This window comes from Bombina bombina, chromosome 1 (assembly GCF_027579735.1).
Source record: "Bombina bombina isolate aBomBom1 chromosome 1, aBomBom1.pri, whole genome shotgun sequence".
Classification (NCBI taxonomy): Eukaryota; Metazoa; Chordata; class Amphibia; order Anura; family Bombinatoridae; genus Bombina; species Bombina bombina.
In genome coordinates this window covers 56,248,797-56,267,623 of record NC_069499.1, presented here as the reverse complement: position 1 = coordinate 56,267,623, position 18,827 = coordinate 56,248,797, and the positions used below count along the sequence as shown (strand labels likewise).

General features: G+C 41.7%; 1 protein-coding gene across 2 annotated transcripts in view; it reads right to left on the bottom strand.

Annotated features, from left to right (window-relative positions):
• The window catches only part of NGB (neuroglobin), an 80,137-nt gene extending 65,064 nt beyond the window's left edge, over window positions 1–15,073 (bottom strand). Inside the window, exons 1-3 of one of the 2 annotated variants that reach the window (XM_053697371.1) lie at window positions 14,423–15,073; window positions 13,258–13,369; window positions 36–110 (exon numbers count right to left, since the gene is read on the bottom strand). In XM_053697371.1, coding sequence (XP_053553346.1) covers window positions 36–110; window positions 13,258–13,369; window positions 14,423–14,523 — 288 coding nt within the window. In that variant the 5' untranslated portion in view covers window positions 14,524–15,073. The remainder of the gene's footprint in view (window positions 1–35; window positions 111–13,257; window positions 13,370–14,422) is intronic. The other variant, XM_053697372.1, reaches the window with a different exon arrangement.
• Window positions 15,074–18,827: the final 3,754 nt, after the last annotated feature.

Here is an 18,827-nt window from a genome sequence, read left to right as displayed (position 1 = left end):
TCTTTCTCCTAAGAAATATAAATGAAAGGATTTACCCTCAGGAAAATTCTGCTGCGGAGCAGGCACAGCAGCTGCAGGTCTGATAGCCTCACTTGACCGCCAACAGGGACCTGTAGATAAAGAATGAGCAGAGTAATCAACCCTGGCTTTCTATCAAAGGGGTAGCAATAATGTTAGAAACAAAGCAAAGACAACCTCCACATAAAGCAAAGTCACCATTACTCTTAATAAAGAGATTAACATGGACACAGCATAGCCCCACATCCTTGCTTGCAGAGAAAAGTACCAATAAAAGGATTCAAACCTTCAGACACCAACTTCGCACAACCTCCATTGACAGAGGCAAAGAGAATGACTGGGGGTTATGGGTAAGGCAGTTACACTTAACCGCTTTGCTGGGGTGCTCTTTGCCTCCTCCTGCTGGCCATGATTAAATATCCCACTAGTAATTGGAATGACTTTGTGGACTCTCCATGTCATAGGAAAGAAATAGACAACACCTTTACTACCTATTCCCCAAATTTGCATAACAAAAATTGTTATATGAATATACTTTATAACCTCTAAACTTCTGCCTTTTTCTAAGCTCCTGCAGGCCGCCTCTTATCTCAGTACATTTTATTAGCTTTGCACAGCCAGACAACGCTAGTTTATGTGTGCCATATAGATAGCATTGTGCTCACTCCAGTGGAGTTATTTATGAGTCAGCACTGATTGGCTAAAATACAACTCTGTCAAAATAACTGAGATAAGGGGCAGTCTGCAGAGGCTTAGATACAAGGTAAAAAATGTATTAATATAATTGTCTATTTTTAAACAACAAACAATTTTACATTGACTGTCCCTTTACCTACTGTACATAATTAAGTATCCTGGTATTTATTTTGCTGACTTGTGACAGGATATCATACTATTTTGTTGACTGACAACTGTATATGGCTTAGACTGTAAACTCTCTAGAGGTCTCTCAATCTGCTTATTCATGTCCAGTCTGTAAATTGTGTCCACTTTCCCCATATACAGCTGCAGGATCTGTTGGAGAGTTACAAGTGAAGCTAATATTAATTACAACAATGACTACGAATGTGCTGTTGTCTATCTGCCGGGTAAGGCACTATATGTCTGCATGCTGCTGATTGGCTGCTGTATGTGATGTCGTGAGTGTCGCTGACTGACTGCTGTATGTGATGTCGTGAGTGTCGCTGACTGACTGCTGTATGTGATTATGTGAGTGTTGCTGACTGACTGCTATATGTGATTATGTGAGTGTTGCTGACTGGCTGCTGTATGTGATTATGTGAGTGTTGCTGACTGGCTGCTGTATGTGATTATGTAAGTTTTGCTGACTGGCTGCTGTATGTGATTATGTGAGTGCCGCTGACTGGCTGCTATATGTGATGTTGTGATTGTCGCTGACTAGCTGCAGTATGTAATTATGTGAGTGTTGCTGATTGGCTGCTGTATGTGATTATATGAGTGTTGTTGACTTGCTGCTTTGTGTGATTATGTGAGTGCTGCTGACTGGCTGCTGTGTGTGATGTTGTGAGTGTTGCTGACTGGCTGCTGTGTGTAATCTTGTGAGTGCTGGTGACTGGCTGCTGTATGTGATGTTGTGAGTGTTGCTGACTGTCTGCTGTGTGATGTTGTGAGTGTTGCTGACTGGCTGCTGTGTGTGATCTTGTAAGTGCTGGTGACTGGCTGCTGTATCTTATGTTGTGAGTGTTGCTGACTGTCTGCTGTGTGATGTTGTGAGTGTTGCTGACTGGCTGCTGTGTGTGATTATGTGAGTGCTGCTGACTGGCTACTGTGTGTGATGCTGTGAGTGCTGGTGACTGACTGCTGTGTGTGATGCTGTGAGTGCTGGTAACTGACTGCTGTATGTGATGCTGTGAGTGTTGCTGACTGTCTGCTGTGTGATATTGTGAGTGTTGCTGACTGGCTGCTATATCTGATGTTGTATCCTGTTGTGTGTAGGGTTGCCTGCTAAAATAATAAACTGTCCGGTTAAATACTGGACACCTAGCAACCTTGTGTGTATGATGCTTTGTGTATTGCTGGCTGGCTGCTATGTGTGATGCTGTTTGTGTCCTGCTAATTGGCTGCAGTGTGTGATGCTGTGTATTACTTACTGTCTGCTGTATGTAATGCTGTATATGTGTGTTTACTGTCTGCTGTGATTCTGTGTGTGCTGCTAATTGGCTGCACTATGTGATGCTCTGTGTATGTTGCTTACAGTCTGCTGTATGTGATGCTGTGTGTGTTGCTTACTGTCTGCTGTTTGCGATGCTGTGTATGTTGCTTACAGTCTGCTGTATGTGATGCTGTGTGTGTGTTGCTTACAGTCTTCTGTATTTGATGCTGTGTTTGTGTAGCTTACTGTCTGCTGTATGTGATGCTGTGTGTGTGTGTTGCTTACTGTCTGCTGTATGTGATGCTGTGTGTATGTTGCTTACAGTCTGCTGTATATGATGCTGTGTGTGTTGCTTACTGTCTGCTGTATGTGATGCTGTGTGTGTTGCTTACTGTCTGCTGTATGTGATGCAGTGTGTGTGTTGCTTACTGTCTGCTGTATGTGATGCAGTATGTGTGTTGCTTACTGTCTGCTGTATGTGATGCTGTGTGTGTTGCTTACTGTCTGCTTATGTGATGCTGTGTGAGTGTTGCTTACTGTCTGCTGTATGTGATGCTGTGTGTAGTTTACTGTCTGCTGTATATGATACTGTGTGTGATGCTTAATGTCTGCTGTATGTGATGCTGTGTGTGTTGCTTACTATCTGCTGTATGTGATGCTGTATGTGTTGCTTACTGTCTGCTGTATGTGATGCTGTGTGTGTGTTGCTTACAGTCTGCTGTATGTGATGCTGCATGTGTGTTGATTACTGTCTGCTGTATGTGATGCTGTGTGGGTTGCCTACTGTCTGCTGTGTGTGTGTTGCTTACTGTCTGCTGTATGTGATGCTGTGTGTGTGTTGCTTACTGTCTGCTGTATGTGATGCTGTGTGTGTTGCTTACTGTCTGCTGTATGTTATGCAGTGTGTGTTGCTTACTGTCTGCTGTATGTGATGCAGTGTGTGTGTTGTTTACTGTCTGCTGTATGTGATGCTGTGTGTAGTTTACTGTCTGCTGCATGTGATGTTGTGTGTGGTGCTGACTGCTGTATGTGATGCTGTGTGTGTTGCTTACTGTCTGCTGTATGTGATGCTGTGTGTAGTTTACTGTCTGCTGCATGTGATGTTGTGTGTGTTGCTGACTGCTGTATGTGATGCTGTGTGTGTTGCTTACTGTCTGCTGTATGTGATGTTGTGTGTGTTGCTTACAGTCTGCTGTATGTGATGCTGTGTGTGTTGCTTACTGTCTGCTGTATATGATGCTGTGTGTGTTGCTTACTGTCTGCTGTATGTGATGCTGTGTGTGTTGCTGAATGTCTGCTGTATGTGATGTTGTGTGTGTTGCTTACTGTCTGCTGTATATGATGCTGTGTGCGTGTTGGTTACTGACTGCTGTATGTGATGCTATGTGTGTTGCTTACTATCTGCTTATGTGATGGTGTATGAGTGTTGCTTACTGTCTGCTGTATGTGATGCTGTGTGTAGTTTATTGTCTGCTGTATGTGATGCTGTGTGTGTTGCTTAATGTCTGCTGTATGTGATGCTGTGTGTGTTGCTTACTATCTGCTGTATGTGATGCTGTGTGTGTTGCTTACTGTCTGCTGTATGTGATGCTGTGTGTGTGTTGCTTACAGTCTGCTGTATGTGATGCTGCATGTGTGTTGATTACTGTCTGCTGTATGTGATGCTGTGTGTGTTGCCTACTGTCTGCTGTGTGTGTGTTGCTTACTGTCTGCTGTATGTGATGCTGTGTGTGTGTTGCTTACTGTCTGCTGTATGTGATACTGTGTGTAGTTTACTGTCTGCTGTATGTGATTTTGTGTGTGTTGCTTACTGTCTACTGTATGTGATGTTTTGTGTAGTTAACTCTCTGCTGTATGTAATATTGTATGTGTGTGTTGCTTACTGGCTGCTGTATGTGATGTTGTGTGTGTTGCTTACTGTCTCCTGTATGTGATGCTGTGTGTGTGTTGCTTACTGTCTGCTGTATGTGATGCTGTGTGTGTTTCTTATTGTCTGCTGTATGTGATGTATGTGCTGCTTACTGTCTGCTGTATGTGATATTGTATGTGTTGCTTACTGTCTGCTGTATATGATGCTGTGTGTGTGTTGGTTACTGACTGCTGTATGTGATGCTGTGTGTGTTGCTTACTGTCTGCTTATGTGATGCTGTGTGTAGTTTACTGTCTGCTGTATGTGATGCTGTGTGTGTTGCTTACTGTCTGCTGTATGTTATGCAGTGTGTGTTGCTTACTGTCTGCTGTATGTGATGCAGTGTGTGTGTTGTTTACTGTCTGCTGTATGTGATGCTGTGTGTAGTTTACTTCTGCTGCGTGTGATGTTGTGTGTGTTGCTGACTGCTGTATGTGATGCTGTGTGTGTTGCTTACTGTCTGCTGTATGTGATGTTGTGTGTGTTGCTTACAGTCTGCTGTATGTGATGCTGTGTGTGTTGCTTACTGTCTGCTGTATGTGATGCTGTGCGTGTTGCTGACTGTCTGCTGTATGTGATGATGTGTGTGTTGCTTACTGTCTGCTGTATATGATGCTGTGTGTGTGTTGGTTACTGACTGCTGTATGTGATGCGGTGTGTGTTGCTTACTATCTGCTTATGTGATGCTGTGTGAGTGTTGCTTAATGTCTGCTGTATGTGATGTTGTGTGTAGTTTACTGTCTGCTGTATGTGATGCTGTGTGTGTTGCTTAATGTCTGCTGTATGTGATGCTGTGTGTGTTGCTTACTATCTGCTGTATGTGATGCTGTGTGTGTTGCTTACTGTCTGCTGTATGTGATGCTGTATGTGTGTTGCTTACAGTCTGTTGTATGTGATGCTGCATGTTGCTTACTGTCTGCTGTGTGTGTTGCTTACTGTCTGCTGTATCTGATGCTGTGTGTGTGTGTTGCTTACGGTCTGCTGTATGTGATGCTGTGTGTGTTGCTTACTGTCTGCTGTATGTGATGCTGTATGTGTGTTGCTTACAGTCTGTTGTATGTGATGCTGCATGTTGCTTACTGTCTGCTGTGTGTGTGTTGCTTACTGTCTGCTGTATCTGATGCTGTGTGTGTGTGTTGCTTACGGTCTGCTGTATGTGATGCTGTGTGTGTGTTGCTTACGGTCTGCTGTATGTGATGCAGTGTGTGTGTTTTTTACTGTCTGCTGTATGTGATGCTGTGTGTAGTTTACTGTCTGTTGCATGTGATGTTGTGTGTGTTGCTGGCTGCTGTATGTGATGCTGTGTGTGTTGCTTACTGTCTGCTTATGTGATGGTGTGTGAGTGTTGCTTACTGTCTGCTGTATGTGATGCTGTGTGTAGTTTACTGTCTGCTGTATGTGATGCTGTGTGTCTTGCTTAATGTCTGCTGTATGTGATGCTGTGTGTGTTGCTTACTATCTGCTGTATGTGATGCTGTGTGTGTTGCTTACTGTCTGCTGTAGGTGATGCTGTGTGTGTGTTGCTGACAGTCTGCTGTATGTGATGCTGCATGTGTGTTGATTACTGTCTGCTGTATGTGATGCTGTGTGTGTTGCCTACTGTCTGCTGTGTGTGTGTTGCTTACTGTCTGCTGTATGTGATGCTGTGTGTGTTGCTTACTGTCTGCTGTATGTGATGCTGTGTGTAGCTTACTGTCTGCTGTATGTGATTTTGTGTGTGTTGCTTACTGTCTACTGTATGTGATGTTTTGTGTAGTTAACTCTCTGCTGTATGTAATATTGTATGTGTGTGTTGCTTACTGGCTGCTGCATGTGATGTTGTGTGTGTTGCTTACTGTCTCCTGTATGTGATGCTGTATGTGTGTTGCTTACTGTCTGCTGTATGTGATGCTGTGTGTGTTTCTTATTGTCTGCTGTATGTGATGTATGTGCTGCTTACTGTCTGCTGTATGTGATGATGTATGTGTTGCTTACTGTCTGCTGTATATGATGCTGTGTGTGTGTTGGTTACTGACTGCTGTATGTGATGCTGTGTGTGTTGCTTACTGTCTGCTTATGTGATGCTGTGTGTAGTTTACTGTCTGCTGTATGTGATGCTGTGTGTGTTGCTTAGTGTCTGCTGTATGTTATGCAGTGTGAGTTGCTTACTGTCTGCTGTATGTGATGCAGTGTGTGTGTTGTTTACTGTCTGCTGTATGTGATGCTGTGTGTGTTGCTTAATGTCTGCTGTATGTGATGCTGTGTGTGTTGCTTACTGTCTGCTGTATGTGATGCTGTGTGTGTGTTGCTTACAGTCTGCTGTATGTGATGCTGCATGTGTGTTGATTACTGTCTGCTGTATGTGATGCTGTGTGTGTTGCCTACTGTCTGCTGTGTGTGTGTTGCTTACTGTCTGCTGTATGTGATGCTGTGTGTGTGTTGCTTACTGTCTGCTGTATGTGATACTGTGTGTAGTTTACTGTCTGCTGTATGTGATTTTGTGTGTGTTGCTTACTGTCTACTGTATGTGATGTTTTGTGTAGTTAACTCTCTGCTGTATGTAATATTGTATGTGTGTGTTGCTTACTGGCTGCTGTATGTGATGTTGTGTGTGTTGCTTACTGTCTCCTGTATGTGATGCTGTGTGTGTGTTGCTTACTGTCTGCTGTATGTGATGCTGTGTGTGTTTCTTATTGTCTGCTGTATGTGATGTATGTGCTGCTTACTGTCTGCTGTATGTGATGATGTATGTGTTGCTTACTGTCTGCTGTATATGATGCTGTGTGTGTGTTGGTTACTGACTGCTGTATGCGATGCTGTGTGTGTTGCTTACTGTCTGCTTATGTGATGCTGTGTGTAGTTTACTGTCTGCTGTATGTGATGCTGTGTGTGCTGCTTACTGTCTGCTGTATGTTATGCAGTGTGTGTTGCTTACTGTCTGCTGTATGTGATGCAGTGTGTGTGTTGTTTACTGTCTGCTGTATGTGATGCTGTGTGTAGTTTACTGTCTGCTGCGTGTGATGTTGTGTGTGTTGCTGACTGCTGTATGTGATGCTGTGTGTGTTGCTTACTGTCTGCTGTATGTGATGTTGTGTGTGTTGCTTACAGTCTGCTGTATGTGATGCTGTGTGTGTTGCTTACTGTCTGCTGTATATGATACTGTGTGTGTATGTTGCTTACTGTCTGCTGTATGTGATGCTGTGCGTGTTGCTGACTGTCTGCTGTATGTGATGTTGTGTGTGTTGCTTAGTGTTGCTTACTGTCTGCTGTATATGATGCTGTGTGTGTGTTGGTTACTGACTGCTGTATGTGATGTGGTGTGTGTTGCTTACTATCTGCTTATGTGATGCTGTGTGAGTGTTGCTTAATGTCTGCTGTATGTGATGTTGTGTGTAGTTTACTGTCTGCTGTATGTGATGCTGTGTGTGTTGCTTAATGTCTGCTGTATGTGATGCTGTGTGTGTTGCTTACTATCTGCTGTATGTGATGCTGTGTGTGTTGCTTACTGTCTGCTGTATGTGATGCTGTGTGTGTGTTGCTTACAGTCTGTTGTATGTGATGCTGCATGTTGCTTACTGTCTGCTGTGTGTGTGTTGCTTACTGTCTGCTGTATCTGATGCTGTGTGTGTGTTGCTTACGGTCTGCTGTATGTGATGCTGTGTGTGTGTTGCTTACTGTCTGCTGTATGTTATGCAGTGTGTGTTGCTTACTGTCTGCTGTATGTGATGCAGTGTGTGTTTTTTTACTGTCTGCTGTATGTGATGCTGTGTGTAGTTTACTGTCTGCTGCATGTGATGTTGTGTGTGTTGCTGGCTGCTGTATGTGATGCTGTGTGTGTTGCTTACTGTCTGCTTATGTGATGGTGTGTGAGTGTTGCTTACTGTCTGCTGTATGTGATGCTGTGTGTAGTTTACTGTCTGCTGTATGTGATGCTGTGTGTCTTGCTTAATGTCTGCTGTATGTGATGCTGTGTGTGTTGCTTACTATCTGCTGTATGTGATGCTGTGTGTGTTGCTTACTGTCTGCTGTATGTGATGCTGTGTGTGTGTTGCTTACAGTCTGCTGTATGTGATGCTGCATGTGTGTTGATTACTGTCTGCTGTATGTGATGCTGTGTGTGTTGCCTACTGTCTGCTGTGTGTGTGTTGCTTACTGTCTGCTGTGTGTGTGTTGCTTACTGTCTGCTGTATGTGATGCTGTGTGTAGCTTACTGTCTGCTGTATGTGATTTTGTGTGTGTTGCTTACTGTCTACTGTATGTGATGTTTTGTGTAGTTAACTCTCTGCTGTATGTAATATTGTATGTGTGTGTTGCTTACTGGCTGCTGTATGTGATGCTGTGTGTGTGTTGCTTACTGTCTGCTGTATGTGATGCTGTGTGTGTTTCTTATTGTCTGCTGTATGTGATGTATGTGCTGCTTACTGTCTGCTGTATGTGATGATGTATGTGTTGCTTACTGTCTGCTGTATATGATGCTGTGTGTGTGTTGGTTACTGACTGCTGTATGTGATGCTGTGTGTGTTGCTTACTGTCTGCTTATGTGATGCTGTGTGTGTTGCTTAATGTCTGCTGTATGTGATGCTGTGTGTGTTGCTTACTATCTGCTGTATGTGATGCTGTGTGTGTTGCTTACTGTCTACTGTATGTGATGTTTTGTGTAGTTAACTCTCTGCTGTATGTAATATTGTATGTGTGTGTTGCTTACTGGCTGCTGCATGTGATGTTGTGTGTGTTGCTTACTGTCTCCTGTATGTGATGCTGTGTGTGTGTTGCTTACTGTCTGCTGTATGTGATGCTGTGTGTGTTTCTTATTGTCTGCTGTATGTGATGTATGTGCTGCTTACTGTCTGCTGTATGTGATGATGTATGTGTTGCTTACTGTCTGCTGTATATGATGCTGTGTGTGTGTTGGTTACTGACTGCTGTATGTGATGCTGTGTGTGTTGCTTACTGTCTGCTTATGTGATGCTGTGTGTAGTTTACTGTCTGCTGTATGTGATGCTGTGTGTGTTGCTTAGTGTCTGCTGTATGTTATGCAGTGTGAGTTGCTTACTGTCTGCTGTATGTGATGCAGTGTGTGTGTTGTTTACTGTCTGCTGTATGTGATGCTGTGTGTGTTGCTTAATGTCTGCTGTATGTGATGCTGTGTGTGTTGCTTACTGTCTGCTGTATGTGATGCTGTGTGTGTGTTGCTTACAGTCTGCTGTATGTGATGCTGCATGTGTGTTGATTACTGTCTGCTGTATGTGATGCTGTGTGTGTTGCCTACTGTCTGCTGTGTGTGTGTTGCTTACTGTCTGCTGTATGTGATGCTGTGTGTGTGTTGCTTACTGTCTGCTGTATGTGATACTGTGTGTAGTTTACTGTCTGCTGTATGTAATTTTGTGTGTGTTGCTTACTGTCTACTGTATGTGATGTTTTGTGTAGTTAACTCTCTGCTGTATGTAATATTGTATGTGTGTGTTGCTTACTGGCTGCTGTATGTGATGTTGTGTGTGTTGCTTACTGTCTCCTGTATGTGATGCTGTGTGTGTGTTGCTTACTGTCTGCTGTATGTGATGCTGTGTGTGTTTCTTATTGTCTGCTGTATGTGATGTATGTGCTGCTTACTGTCTGCTGTATGTGATGATGTATGTGTTGCTTACTGTCTGCTGTATATGATGCTGTGTGTGTGTTGGTTACTGACTGCTGTATGTGATGCTGTGTGTGTTGCTTACTGTCTGCTTATGTGATGCTGTGTGTAGTTTACTGTCTGCTGTATGTGATGCTGTGTGTGTTGCTTACTGTATGCTGTATGTTATGCAGTGTGTGTTGCTTACTGTCTGCTGTATGTGATGCAGTGTGTGTGTTGTTTACTGTCTGCTGTATGTGATGCTGTGTGTAGTTTACTGTCTGCTGCGTGTGATGTTGTGTGTGTTGCTGACTGCTGTATGTGATGCTGTGTGTGTTGCTTACTGTCTGCTGTATGTGATGTTGTGTGTGTTGCTTACAGTCTGCTGTATGTGATGCTGTGTGTGTTGCTTACTGTCTGCTGTATATGATACTGTGTGTGTATGTTGCTTACTGTCTGCTGTATGTGATGCTGTGTGTGTTGCTGACTGTCTGCTGTATGTGATGTTGTGTGTGTTGCTTAGTGTTGCTTACTGTCTGCTGTATATGATGCTGTGTGTGTGTTGGTTACTGACTGCTGTATGTGATGTGGTGTTTGTTGCTTACTATCTGCTTATGTGATGCTGTGTGAGTGTTGCTTAATGTCTGCTGTATGTGATGTTGTGTGTAGTTTACTGTCTGCTGTATGTGATGCTGTGTGTGTTGCTTAATGTCTGCTGTATGTGATGCTGTGTGTGTTGCTTACTATCTGCTGTATGTGATGCTGTGTGTGTTGCTTACTGTCTGCTGTATGTGATGCTGTGTGTGTGTTGCTTACAGTCTGTTGTATGTGATGCTGCATGTTGCTTACTGTCTGCTGTGTGTGTGTTGCTTACTGTCTGCTGTATCTGATGCTGTGTATGTGTTGCTTACGGTCTACTGTATGTGATGATGTGTGTGTGTTGCTTACTGTCTGCTGTATGTTATGCAGTGTGTGTGTTTTTTACTGTCTGCTGTATGTGATGCTGTGTGTAGTTTACTGTCTGCTGCATGTGATGTTGTGTGTGTTGCTGGCTGCTGTATGTGATGCTGTGTGTGTTGCTTACTGTCTGCTTATGTGATGGTGTGTGAGTGTTGCTTACTGTCTGCTGTATGTGATGCTGTGTGTAGTTTACTGTCTGCTGTATGTGATGCTGTGTGTCTTGCTTAATGTCTGCTGTATGTGATGCTGTGTGTGTTGCTTACTATCTGCTGTATGTGATGCTGTGTGTGTTGCTTACTGTCTGCTGTATGTGATGCTGTGTGTGTGTTGCTTACAGTCTGCTGTATGTGATGCTGCATGTGTGTTGATTACTGTCTGCTGTATGTGATGCTGTGTGTGTTGCCTACTGTCTGCTGTGTGTGTGTTGCTTACTGTCTGCTGTGTGTGTGTTGCTTACTGTCTGCTGTATGTGATGCTGTGTATAGCTTACTGTCTGCTGTATGTGATTTTGTGTGTGTTGCTTACTGTCTACTGTATGTGATGTTTTGTGTAGTTAACTCTCTGCTGTATGTAATATTGTATGTGTGTGTTGCTTACTGGCTGCTGTATGTGATGTTGTGTGTGTTGCTTACTGTCTCCTGTATGTGATGCTGTGTGTGTGTTGCTTACTGTCTGCTGTATGTGATGCTGTGTGTGTTTCTTATTGTCTGCTGTATGTGATGTATGTGCTGCTTACTGTCTGCTGTATGTGATGATGTATGTGTTGCTTACTGTCTGCTGTATATGATGCTGTGTGTGTGTTGGTTACTGACTGCTGTATGTGATGCTGTGTGTGTTGCTTACTGTCTGCTTATGTGATGCTGTGTGTGTTGCTTAATGTCTGCTGTATGTGATGCTGTGTGTGTTGCTTACTATCTGCTGTATGTGATGCTGTGTGTGTTGCTTACTGTCTGCTGTATGTGATGCTGTGTGTGTGTTGCTTACAGTCTGTTGTATGTGATGCTGCATGTTGCTTACTGTCTGCTGTGTGTGTGTTGCTTACTGTCTGCTGTATCTGATGCTGTGTGTGTGTTGCTTACGGTCTGCTGTATGTGATGCTGTGTGTGTGTTGCTTACTGTCTGCTGTATGTTATGCAGTGTGTGTTGCTTACTGTCTGCTGTATGTGATGCAGTGTGTGTGTTTTTTACTGTCTGCTGTATGTGATGCTGTGTGTAGTTTACTGTCTGCTGCATGTGATGTTGTGTGTGTTGCTGACTGCTGTATGTGATGCTGTGTGTGTTGCTTACTGTCTGCTTATGTGATGGTGTGTGAGTGTTGCTTACTGTCTGCTGTATGTGATGCTGTGTGTAGTTTACTGTCTGATGTATGTGATGCTGTGTGTCTTGCTTAATGTCTGCTGTATGTGATGCTGTGTGTGTTGCTTACTATCTGCTGTATGTAATGCTGTGTGTGTTGCTTACTGTCTGCTGTATGTGATGCTGTGTGTGTGTTGCTTACAGTCTGCTGTATGTGATGCTGCATGTGTGTTGATTACTGTCTGCTGTATGTGATGCTGTGTGTGTTGCCTACTGTCTGCTGTGTGTGTGTTGCTTACTGTCTGCTGTATGTGATGCTGTGTGTGTTGCTTACTGTCTGCTGTATGTGATGCTGTGTGTAGCTTACTGTCTGCTGTATGTGATTTTGTGTGTGTTGCTTACTGTCTACTGTATGTGATGTTTTGTGTAGTTAACTCTCTGCTGTATGTAATATTGTATGTGTGTGTTGCTTACTGGCTGCTGTATGTGATGTTGTGTGTGTTGCTTACTGTCTCCTGTATGTGATGCTGTGTGTGTGTTGCTTACTGTCTGCTGTATGTGATGCTGTGTGTGTTTCTTATTGTCTGCTGTATGTGATGTATGTGCTGCTTACTGTCTGCTGTATGTGATGATGTATGTGTTGCTTACTGTCTGCTGTATATGATGCTGTGTGTGTGTTGGTTACTGACTGCTGTATGTGATGCTGTGTGTGTTGCTTACTGTCTGCTTATGTGATGCTGTGTGTGTATTACTTACTGTCTGCTGTATGTGATGCTGTGTGTGTGTTGCTTACTGTCTGCTGTATGTGATGCTGTGTGTGTTGCTTATTGTCTGATGTATGTGATGTATGTGCTGCTTACTGTCTGCTGTATGTGATGCTGTGTGTGTTGCTTACAGTCTGCTGTATGTGATGTTGTGTATAGTCTACTCTCTGCTGTATGTGATGTTGTGTGTGTTACTGACTGTCTGCTGTATGTGATGTTGTGTGTTACTGACTGTCTGCTGTATGTGATGCTGTGTGTGTTACTGACTGTCTGGTGTATGTGATGTTGTGTGTGTTACTGACTGTCTGCTGTATGTGATGCTGTGTGTGTTACTGACTGTCTGCTGTATGTGATGCTGTGTGTGTTGATGACTGGCTGCTGTATGTGATGCTGTGTGTGTTGATGACTGGCTGCTGTATGTGATGGTGTGTGTGTTGATGACTGGCTGCTGTATGTCATTTTGTGGTCATTCTGATTGACACAGCTAATTAACAAATGCCCATGGCTCTCCTGAGTCTCCTCAAATCAGGTTGTACATCTTACTTTGTCACACATTGTGCACATGTGATCTCACACTAATTATGCACATTTGGAATCACACACTCACTTTGCGGATGTGCTCCATGAATTCTGGAGAGTGCAAACATTTCTGAACTTCAGAGAACTGTGCAGAGTTGTACTGAAAGAGGAAGACTAGCTCTGGCTCCAACTCAAACAGCCTGAGAAAGAGAAAAAAACATGTCAGAGACCTTTAAGACAGGATTCCCAGCAAAGAAAGAACAATGTACAATATTTGATGCCCAGAAAGAGACTGTAGGTTCTAAAAGTGTTTTATAGAGAGACTCAGAGCTATATACCCACATATGGTAGCAGGACCAGGGAGATATTACCAAAGAGACAGAGCCAGGCCTGCGAGATTACCAGAAACAGATATACCCATGAAGTCTCCAACATTTCCGACAGACCTATAGAGATCAAACACTGACAAAGAGACATCTTAACCCCCATATAGGGATAGTTTATAGAATGCGTCACTATAGAGGGGCAGAACTTACTGCTAAACACATATGTTATGCTTATTAATGGAGCAGTACAATGGCATTAGGTGCTCAATTGCTTATATGCACAGTGAGAACCATCATTTGTTCCCTTCTAGCTACGTTTAAGAATTACTGAGCAGTTACCCATATGCCAGAGCATGCCATCCTCCCACCTTCTGAGCAGCGCACAAGTTTCTAACCACGTATCTTATATGGTACCAGTGCTTTCCCTATATAACAGCTCTCATATGTTGGGTGTTTTGGTCTCTAACCTGTTGCCCACCATAGTGCCAGTACAATACCAAGTCTACAGCACACTGACAAAGAATGGAGTGAACTACTGAACGGTACTGTGAGCCTTTCATGTGTTACACAGCACAGCTTCTTACCTGGTAAATAAGGTTTTCACCAGCTTAAAAGTAAAGTGGCATTATCTTGTAAATAGCTCAGTGCCAGTTTTACTGAACAATCATATTGGTGACTGCTGCCCATTGGTTAATCATTATGGTGCTAATATATAGAACAGTACTGCACTTTAACCTACTAAATAAAATAGTACTGGTCACTTACCTGTCTGCCCCATGCCAGTGCCTAACCTGTTGAAAACCAGTGCAATTCTTTTTCCAGGCAAACAAAATGGTGCCAGTTTATAACCTGTTGAACATAATGGTGCCACACTCTATACTAGTAAATAATGGGGTACTTGTAGGACCTCTTTGATGCCAGTCTCACCTGGTAAACAGCACAGTGCCATGATGTAGCTGGTCCTGGCTCACTATTTGCCAGCTTTCCCGAATTAACTCTTTCTGTCGGGGTGACAATTCTTTCTCCATGGTAATGAGTTTCCCAGTTGCAGCCTGCTGCTGGGTTACAGTTTCTGCATGTAACACCACTCTCAGCTGCTTACAATCCAGTATTCAGCCCAAATGGCCAGTCCTAACATGGGGGTCACAGAAAATCCAGGAAATGAGCTTCTAACAGCAACATAGCACAGACTAAAATGTTAAGCTCAAAATTCTGTGCCTCTCTTTATCTTTACAGATCCTCTTCTGCTGCTAAAAGCTTTTATTTCATTTCTTCCTTTTTATTTGGTCTGTTACTTCCTAGTTGCTCTGTATGTTCTCTGTCTACGATCTATCTTATATTCCCCATCTTCCTTTTCCTATTTCCTCTCTCCATTCTTCCTTTCAATTTCTCTTCTTGGTTATCTCCCCTCTCTGTATTTAAAGCTGTGTCCCCCCTCCACTGCTCACACCCCCCACCATTCCAACCGCTGCATCCTTCGCTGCATTTAAAGACACAGAGTCTTTAGCAGCTACCTCACTGTGTGGTGCGACTGTGAAGAAATAACAAGTCACAGATCATTTGTATCTGCTTTTTAAAAAGAACTCTTAGAGCTTTGTCGTATCCCATATTTACATACAACAAACTTCCCCCACATACCGATAAAGCTCTCTGTAGGTCAGTGCTGTGCAATATGACATTTGCATTGGAATGCCTACATCCAAGCTTGCTCTAAAATCTGTCTATCAAGCAAATGCCAAATCTTCTAATAGCAACAAAGGGCAGTTAGGTTAGACAATAAGAATAATCCTGATATCTGCAGCCAGTTAACGCTCTATGTTTTAAAATCAATCCATTAACCAGTTAACCACCTAGAAACTATTCTAAAGAGTCTCTTAGAAAAACATTTAGCCACTAGCAGTGGGAAATATATATATATATATATATATATATATATATATATATATATATATATATATATATATATATATGTAAGTAAAAATACTGAAATTGGGCAGCAAAAACATTCAGGAAAAATTACTCTCTTCCAATCTGCCATGCAATAAACACATGAGATCTTGACAATTACCAAAAAATAATAAGAAATAAATAATGTAAGTGTAACAGATAATTTAAAGGGACACTGTTTCTTTCATGATTCAGATAGAGAATGCAATTTTAAGCAACTTTCTAATTTACTCCTATTAGCAAATTTTCTTCATTCTCTTGCTATCCTTATTTGAAAAAGAAAGAATCTAAGCTAAGAAGCCAGCAAATGTTTGGTTCAGAACCATGGACAGCACTTGTTTATTGGTGCTGTCCAATCTGCAAGGACAACCCAGGTTCTTCACCAGAAATGGGCCGGCATCTAAACATTCTTGCTTTTCAAAGAAACATACCAAGAGAATTAAGAAAATTTGATAACGAGTAAATTAGAAAGTTGCTTAAAATTGCATGCTCTATCTTAATCATGAAAGAAAACATTTGAGTTCAGTGTCCCTTTAATCAATCTGTACATTTAAAGGAGCATGAAACCCATTTATTTTCTTTCATGATTCAGAGAATACAATGTTAATTACCTTTCCAATTTACTTCTATTATCTAATTTGCTTCATTTTCTTGGTATCCTTTGTTGAAGGAGCAATAATGCACTACTGGGAGCTAGCTGGAAGCCAATGACAAGAGGCATATATATGCAGCCACCAATCAGCAGCTTCTTATTCTACCTAGGTATACTTTTCAACAAAGGATACAAAGAAAACAAAACAAATGAGATCATAGAAATACATTTGGAAAGTTATTTAAAATGGTACACTCTATCTGAATCATGAAAGAAAGAAATTCAGGTGTTATGCCCCTTTAAAGGATACTAATAAAAAAACAACCATTATGCTTTTGGTGACAGCCCAGCACTTGCCCTCATTGCTATAGTTTAAACAGCACACATTAATTAAGGGGAGGCCTGCGTTCATTTGAATGTTAACAAATGAGTCAAATCACTGTGAAATGCATGCACCCACTGATCAATATCATGCAAATTAAATGGACAGAGTACTGAAAAATTGGATTCCCCATCGCTTGTTTAAATTGATTTGTTATACCAGCTGCAGAGTTTAAAATGTATGGGGGAAATTGTTCTTTATGTTTATTTTTGTAAATGAAATAGCTAGTTCTGCTCATTGAAACCACAAACCAAATAAAATAGCCTGAGCTTGCAGGGAGAGCAGACCCCCTTATCTTACTTACTCAAAGACCAAAAGCTTGTTAAGAATAATGGAAAATTAACATTTTAGTATTTCTGTGTCACACTCCCACTGGGAGCATGATTCTATTAAAACTTTGCTTACATCGTTTTTCTATAACCAGCACTGTACTTAAAGGGACAGTCTAGGCCAAAATAAACTTTCATGATTCAGATAAGGCATGTAATTTTAAACAATTTTTCAATTTACTTTTATCAACAATTTTGCTTTGTTCTCTTGGTATTCTTAGTTGAAAGCTTAACCTAGGAGGTTCATATGCTAATTTCTTAGACCTTGAAGCCCACCTCTTTCCGATTGCATTTTAACAGTTTTTCACCACTAGAGGGTTTTAGTTCACATATTTCATATAGATAACACTGTGCTCGTGCACGTGAAGTTATCTGGGAGCAGGCACTGATTGGCTAAACTGCAAGTCTGTCAAAAGAACTGAAATAAAGGGGCAGTTTTGAGAGGCTTAGATACAAGATAATCACAGAGGTTAAAAGTATATTAATATAACCGTGTTGGTTATGCAAAACTGGGGAATGGGTAATAAAGGGATTATCTATCTTTTAAAACAATAAAAATTCTGGTGTAGACTGTCCCTTTAAGCACTGCAATTTTCAGTATAGCTGGGGTAAAACAGGAAAAATCAGCTATTTCAAATGACAAAATAATAGCAAAGTAGCTATTTGTTAACAATTTAACCTCAGCAGGTAAATTTGATCATTGGGAACTTATTAAAAAAGAGAGAAAAAATTCACAGTACAGGTAGCCCTCAGTTTACGCCGGGGTTAGGTTCCAGAAGGAATGGTTGTAAATCGAAACCGTTGTAAATTGAAACCCAGTTTATAATGTAAGTCAATGGGAAGTGAGGGAGATAGGTTCCAGGCCCCTCTCAAAATTGTCATAAGTAACACCTAATACATTATTTTTAAAGCTTTGAAATGAAGACTTTAAATGCTAAACAGCATTATAAACCTAATAAAATAATCACACAACACAGAATATATAATTAAACTAAGTTAAATGAACAAAAACATTTGCTAAACAGCATTATAAACCTAATAAAATAATCACACAACACAGACTTCACTTGCATTTTTCTGCAAACAGTTCTTTCTGTGCATTCCAATCTGGACTGATTTCCTTTGAAATCTGCTCGATAGCTCAGGTCTGGTTAAACTGATTAATTTCAGCTTGCTTGGCTTTGCTGCAACACAAGGAGACAGCTCCACCTACTGGGTATTTTAATCAATGCACTGCTTCTCAATGCTTTTCAATAGCAGTCACATGACTGGAAAAAAAGGTTGTTATTCTGAAACGGTGTAAATTGAACCGTTGTAAAACGAGGGCCACCTGTACATTGTCCTTTTAATTTAAAGTGGCATGCTCCCTAACACTGTCATATTAATGCTAAGGTCCCTAGTACCATTTCTTTCTACTATCATGCTCCCTAACACTGTCATATTAATGCTAAGGTCCCTAGCACCATTTCTTTCTAATATCATGCTCCCTAGCACTGTCCCACTAATACCATGGTCCCTATACATATATAAAAGGAGTGTACCCTGCGCAAAAGAAGGAAGTACCTCTAGCTCTCCTCAGAGGGTTCCCTAGTGAACCCCCCAAAAAATTAATAGGTAAATAAGAGAGGGGAGCGCCAACTTAGGCTAAGGTAATATAAGGTAGATATTTTATCTACCTTATATTACCTTAGCCTAAGTTGGCGCTCCCCTCTCTTATTTCCCTATACCTATATACACAACTCATACTGCTGTCTACGCTATATTACCATTGAAAAAGGAGTCCGTTAGACACCAAAACTTTTGGAGATGGGTATATGATTTTAATATGTGAGCAATAAAGGCTACATTTAATCTTGATGAAAATCTGGTGAGTGCTTTTCTTTGATGATTGGTATATATATATACACACACTCACCGGACACTTTATTAGGTACACCTTGTTAGTACCGGGTTGGACCCTTTTTTGCCTTCAGAACTGCCTTAATACTTCATGGCATAGATTCAACAAGGTGTTGGAAACATTCCTCAGAGATTTTAGTCCATATTGACATGATAGCATCTTGCTGCAGATTTGTCATCTGC